The sequence below is a fragment of the Camelina sativa genome, chromosome 13 (genome assembly GCF_000633955.1).
Source record: "Camelina sativa cultivar DH55 chromosome 13, Cs, whole genome shotgun sequence".
In the NCBI taxonomy this organism is placed as follows: Eukaryota; Viridiplantae; Streptophyta; class Magnoliopsida; order Brassicales; family Brassicaceae; genus Camelina; species Camelina sativa.
Genome location: NC_025697.1, coordinates 11,242,032 through 11,248,430, shown reverse-complemented (window position 1 = coordinate 11,248,430; position 6,399 = coordinate 11,242,032). Strand labels below are relative to the sequence as shown.

The 6,399-nt window shown below is 37.0% G+C and overlaps 1 protein-coding gene and 1 pseudogene across 1 annotated transcript; one reads left to right on the top strand and one right to left on the bottom strand.

Annotated features, from left to right (window-relative positions):
• Positions 955 to 3,347, top strand: LOC104736439 (annotated as a pseudogene).
• Positions 3,671 to 5,755, bottom strand: LOC104736437 (GDSL esterase/lipase At4g10955). The gene is made up of 4 exons (XM_010456415.1): positions 5,647 to 5,755; positions 5,385 to 5,492; positions 4,464 to 5,106; positions 3,671 to 4,111 (listed from the first exon to the last, which is right to left on the bottom strand). The coding sequence occupies exons 2-4, from the start codon at positions 5,483 to 5,485 to the stop codon at positions 3,749 to 3,751; spliced, it is 1,107 nt and encodes a 368-aa protein (XP_010454717.1). The 5' UTR covers positions 5,486 to 5,492; positions 5,647 to 5,755; the 3' UTR covers positions 3,671 to 3,748.

Below are 6,399 nucleotides of genomic sequence, written 5' to 3'. Positions count from 1 at the left end.
TTTTTTTTTTTTTTTTTTTGACAAACGGCAAAAAGAGAGTCTTTGATTGAAAATCTCTAGAGTCGGTCTGAAACGGTAAACATATGCGTCCGTTACGGAAACGGTATTCTGCCTTGGAGCACAGTTCACGGCGTTAATACTCGGATAAAAACCTCCGTTAAAAAGTCAGCGAGGTCAAACAGTATAAATTGATCCCCACAAACGTCGCCGCTGTTCAAAGAAGACTTACCACTGTTTCTCTCTCTCTCCTCTTCTTCTTCGTCCTTTTTTTTTCTGGGTAACACTAAATAAATTCTCGGGGAAAAAAAAATATATTGGAGAGAGGGTTTTCGGATTCGAAGAAACTTCGCGAATAAGTTAATCGCACACCAGTTCCGATTTCACCTAGAAGAATTGCTCGGTTGATTCATCGCTTCGCGGATTTTGATTCCTTTAGGTATGGCAGCTTTTTTTTTTTTTTTCTTTTTTTTTGGAATTTTCGATCTCTCTGTAGAATCTGTTGATTTCGATGTATCTTTCCGATATCTTCTCCGATCATGAGTAATCGTGAAATGTAAGTTGAAAATTCGAAATCTGTTGTGAATTATAGAGATTCATGTAGCGGTTCAAAATTGGAGATGTTCGTTAAGATGATCTGAGGCTTCTCTTTAGTGTTTACGGATTGAACTTTAGGTTTTGAGTATTGTGCTGGATTTAGTGTTTAGATTCAATTTTTAATTCCTTTTTTATCAGACCTAAAAATAAGATTAGTCAAATCGGATAAAGTTTGAAAACTTAGGCACCAGCTTTGTTTTTTTGGGTTTTAGATGATAAAAATCCGATTAAGACGTTGACTTGAAACTAATTTGTGGCCGTTGTTTGGTTATGCTTTCAAAGCTATTTTTAGATATCAAGATTTTCTAATTTTATTTATAGATGAGAATGTAAGGTTTTAGAGTTTATATAGTTCGCTTAGATCAAACTTTGAGGTATGTTCATCGTCACAAATCATCATCCATTCAAAGAGGTTGGCGTTTTTTTTTTGATAAATGTTTTTGTGTTTGATCTGAATATTTGACATCTGTGATAATCTCTTGTGAATTGGAAAATGGTGATCGATGTTCTTGAATTACTGAAATATGAATTCCCCTTGGGATATCAATTAAGTAATTGCTGTTCCATGTCTAATCCTTGTGATCATTGTTCTTATTCAGGTTCTTTGCAATTGATGCGAGTGGAAGATACTTTTCAGCTTCCACGATTTGAATGAGAGCCTAATCCTAGGTGGTTTTGGGATTGTTTTAGCTTCAATATGAATACTTGGAAAATATTGCTTGGCAAGATGTGAGTTACAAGGCCTTTCTGTTCCAGAGTTCCTGAATCCGTGCAGGAACTTGGTCTCTTCAAAAGCTCACGGGAGAAGATAAGGGTTGATTCCTGGGATTTCACCCTTTATTCCTGTTGAGCTCTCTTCATTCCCAGGAATCCGGTTCTTCAGGATTTAGGAATAGTAGTGTACAGTTGGAATGTCAGTTGCTAGTGTAGCGTTGAGTCCAGCCCTGGAGGAACTTATCAACTTTCCAGGTATTATTGGACGGTTTGGTTCGAACTTAGACGACCCAATCTTGGTTTTCCTGACTGTTGCTGGATCTGTGATCCCGAAGCGGGTCATGGAGTCAGATTCAATAGCATCTGTGAAGCTAAGGATTCAGAGTATCAAGGGGTTTTTCGTGAAGAAGCAGAGGCTTCTGTATGATGGTAGAGAGCTATCTCGAAATGATTCCCAAATTCGAGATTATGGTGTTGCTGATGGGAAGTTGTTGCATTTGGTTATTAAAATTTCAGATCTCCAAGCCATTTCTGTAAGAACTGTTGGTGGGAAGGAGTTTGAGCTCGTTGTTGAGAGGAGTAGAAATGTTGGTTATGTGAAGCAGCAAATTGCTTTAAAGGAAAAAGATCTCGGAATCCCCAGGGATCATGAACTCACATTAGATGGTGAGGAGCTAGATGACCAGAGACTCATAACTGATCTCTGTAAAAAGGGAGAGAATGTGATTCACTTGCTAATTAGAAAATCTGTGAAAGTGAGAGCAAAACCAGTCGGGAAGGATTTTGAGGTGTTTATTGATGATGTAAATCACAAGAACAATGTGGATGGTAGCAGAGGAAACATATCACCACAAGCAAAGCCTAAAGAGTTCTTTGTGGAGCCTGTTATTGTTAATCCTGAAATTAAACTGCCTCTATTGCTCGAAGAGCTTATCAGCTCCACTTAAGAAGGCTTGGAGAAGGGAAATGGCCCGATTCAATCATCTGATGGATCAGGAGGAGCTTATTTTATGCAAGATCCATCTGGCCACAAGTATGTCTCTGTCTTCAAACCCATTGATGAGGAACCAATGGCTGTGAATAATCCGCATGGACTGCCTGTTTCAGTTGATGGCGAGGGACTAAAGAAAGGCACACAGGTCGGTGAAGGAGCTATCAGAGAAGTAGCAGCCTACATATTGGACTATCCCATGAACGGACCACGAACTTTTCCTCATGATGAAACTGGTTTCTCTGGAGTTCCGCCGACAGCAATGGTCAAATGCTTGCACAAAGATTTCAACCATCCCAATGGTTACAATTTCTCTCCCGAGAACACGAAGATTGGTTCACTGCAAATGTTTGTGAGCAATGTGGGAAGTTGTGAAGATATGGGATACCGAGTATTTCCTGTCGATCAGGTTCACAAGATATCGGTTCTAGACATAAGGCTGGCTAATGCAGATCGCCACGCTGGCAACATTTTGGTTAGCCGAGACGGAAATGATGGACAGATGGTGCTTACTCCAATCGACCATGGCTATTGCTTTCCCAATAAGGTAAACAATTCTACTATACTCAAACAAGGATATTGATATTCACACTTTGGCTTCCAAATTTTTAAACTAAACAAGCTGTAGAATATTTTGGTCTAAAACACCTTATTTGTTCTTGTGAAGTTTGAAGATTGCACATTTGAATGGCTATACTGGCCTCAAGCAAAACAGCCGTACTCTTCAGAAACATTGGAATACATCAAATCTTTGGACTCTGAACAAGACATTGACCTTCTGAAATTCCATGGTTGGGAGATTCCGCCTTCATGCGCCCGTGTCCTTCGCATTTCAACCATGCTTCTCAAGAAAGGTTCTGCAATAGGTCTCACACCTTTTACCATCGGAAGCATAATGTGCAGAGAAACACTCAAGAACCAATCTGTGATCGAACAAATCATACACGATGCAGAAGCCATAGGTTCTCCAGAGACAACAGAAGAGGAGTTTATCAGCACCGTCTCTGCCATTATGGACCACCGGCTCGAGCAGTATTAGTGGAACTGAAGCTATCTCTATCCCTCCTTTGCTCCAATCTATGTTTTGTGATTGTTCAACAGGTGTATATCCAGTGTCCATAACAATAAATAAGTGTCACTGTCTTTGAACTAATCTAATCCTTAGCTTTTGGAAACAGTGGGTTTGGTAATGAATATGATGATTTGGTTACTATATATATAGAATCCTAAGTCTTTTTGAGTTATGGAGGAACCTTCGTGATTCTGAAATCTCTGTTTTGTACGAAGGCAAGTCAGGGAAATCTAATTATGACAATAGTCGCATGATTAAAGTGATCATCATCGAGACTGTTGACGTGGTAAAATACTTGATTCGACAAACATGCAAACTATTAAATAATTGTATATAGTTCTGACTCTGGTTACAAAAGCATTTGTAGAAGTCAGTGATTAAAATTGATGCAAAACATATTCACCATTAAACATAGGATCCCACCATTGATGAATCCCATGAGCTCTCTTAAAATTAGGCGAGTGGCTAGTGTTTATAGTCATATACGCCGATGGTAAAAGATGAAGAGGCTCTGATGAACAAGAATCCGAAGATGAACCTCCTCCTCCTCCTCCGCCTGACAACAGACTCCTAAGTGAGTTCCTCGTAGCAATTCTTTCGATTTTACCGGCTCCTATCTCAAACATTTTGTTTCTATGCTTGAAATAACCAATGTATTCTGAGCATATTGGATCTGACGGGTTCACATACAAATATGGTATCCATGATGCTAACTTCATAAACGAATCATCTTCTTGACCCTGTAAATAATACACATCATTAATTATCTATTGATAGAGATTAGAACCTCAAAAGATAAAGTAGAGAAACAATTACTCTTTTCATTTCATTTTAATTGTGTCGTTTTTTTTTTTTTTAGTAATTTTTAATTATGCACGATGCTTTGGAGTTTGGACGTTTATTTTGCTTCATTTTATGTTTATATTCGAAATTTTATACCATTTTTTATTATAAAATGTGATCATATGCAACTTCTACTGTAATTTTTTTAATATGAGTATAGAACTAAAAAAACATTGTTTAATAATCTTAGTTAATAGTTTTACAAAATAAAATCTTCGTGAAACTATTAAAAAGAGAAATATACGTTACCCTGTTATGGTGGCGACCTTTGACGGCGATTGCTACTCCGGCTTTGACAAGACTTCCGGCGAATCGTACTCCATTTTTAAGCTTCTCACTCTTCACCAGTTTCTCAATCGGAATCGACGAGAACGGAGGATTAAATAAGTAACTCTCAAGAGGGAAACCAGACCTAGTCATGATCTTCCCGGCAAGCAACGCCACGGCTCCTCCAAGAGAATGTCCGGCTAGCCACACGGCTGCATTACCAGTTTTAGCTACCGCACTTTGAATCACTTGAATCGCATGCACGAACCTAGTGCTGTCTTGGAGGCAGTCGCGGACGCAGCGTAGGTCGAGCTTAAGGTCGCGTGACCGAGAGTGCCGTTTCATGATCGTGCCACGGAACGCGATCACGTGACGAGGAGGCGGTTTCGAATGATGGGTGTTATGGTAATTGTAAGAGAAGAAGTGTTTGTATTCGAACACGGCACCGTATATGGATCCATCTGAGTCGTCGATTAGGGTTTCGGCTAAAGTGAAGTTGAAAAATTCCCACCAGTGGTTGGCTTGTGACTTTAGACCAATCCTGTTTTGTTGTCTGTCTCGTTCCAATGTGTACACTGCTTGTACCAAACATGATGCCACCGAGGTTCTATGGTAAGAATTATTCCTATCAAAATACTTACGTTGACTTTTTTGGGTTTGAATGTATTATTTTAATACAACTTGTTCTACAAGAAATGAACGATTAGAGAATTTTAATAGAGTTGACTATGGCTAAACCATTGAATTAGCAAAAAAAAGCTGATTAGTGATGATGAGTTTGTTGTGGAAGATGATTTAGCCATAGTCAACTCTATTAAAATTCTCTAATCGTTCATTTCTTGTAAGATCAATGGAAGTTAAATGGATTGGAAATGAAAGAAATGAAAAAGAAAAATATAATACCAATCAATGGAAGTTAAATGGATTGGACCAGAAATGCTGAAGATCTCTCTTTGAGAAGCCATTAGCCCCTCTTTCACCATAACATCGTCTTCTTCTTCCATGTTTTATCTAAAACAGATTGTGAAGATTCATCAATCGTTCTTGAATTTATCATCATCAATCATTTTCTTTGACGAATGCAAGAAAAATAGGACCAACAATAATGGTAAAAATTGGTGTAGTAATGCAAAAAAAGGAAAATCAATTAAGAGAGAAAAAATACCCGTTTTTTTGTATTCTCAGAAGGATCTATCAGAATACAGAAGATATAAATTTGATGAAAGAAGTACTATAATTATAAAGGTTTTGTAAAGAAGAGATGGCCATCTTCTAATTTGTGGGTATTATTTATTGTTTTTTTAGGATCTGAAGACATTAATGGTACCATCTCTTAAACATTGAAACGTCAAACGTGCAAAAGTGTATCAACAATTACTTTATTTACATATCCTCAATTACCACTAAATGATTTTTTCCCCCTTAAAAATATCATTATTATATTTATGATCCAAAACTACAAGATATTTTTTTGAAAATTATACAAATTTAAACTAAACTTTAAACCTCCAAAACTAAACATTAAATCTTAAACAGTAAATCTTATCATTTAAAAACTATATCCTAAATTTAAAAAACAAAAGAACAAAAGAAGAAGGAGGCGAACCAACAATGTATTCAAATTCCAAATCTATATTTTTGGAGACATTTAGCAAATAAATCATAAAGTTGAAATTTATTTACAAGCATGTCATTGGTATTAATTATTTTTTTTTTCATTTTTGATTAATTAATATTAAGTTTTGATTTTGGAAACCAAGATTTCCCACCCTAATAAAATTTTCAAAATAATAGGTACCACTCTCTTTAACATTTTTTTTTATAACTCAGGAGTGATCCTAAAGGTTTCTTAGGCCAAAGACTAATCTCGTGGAACCGGAGAAAACCATATTAAATTTCGAACCTCCATGGCCAATGC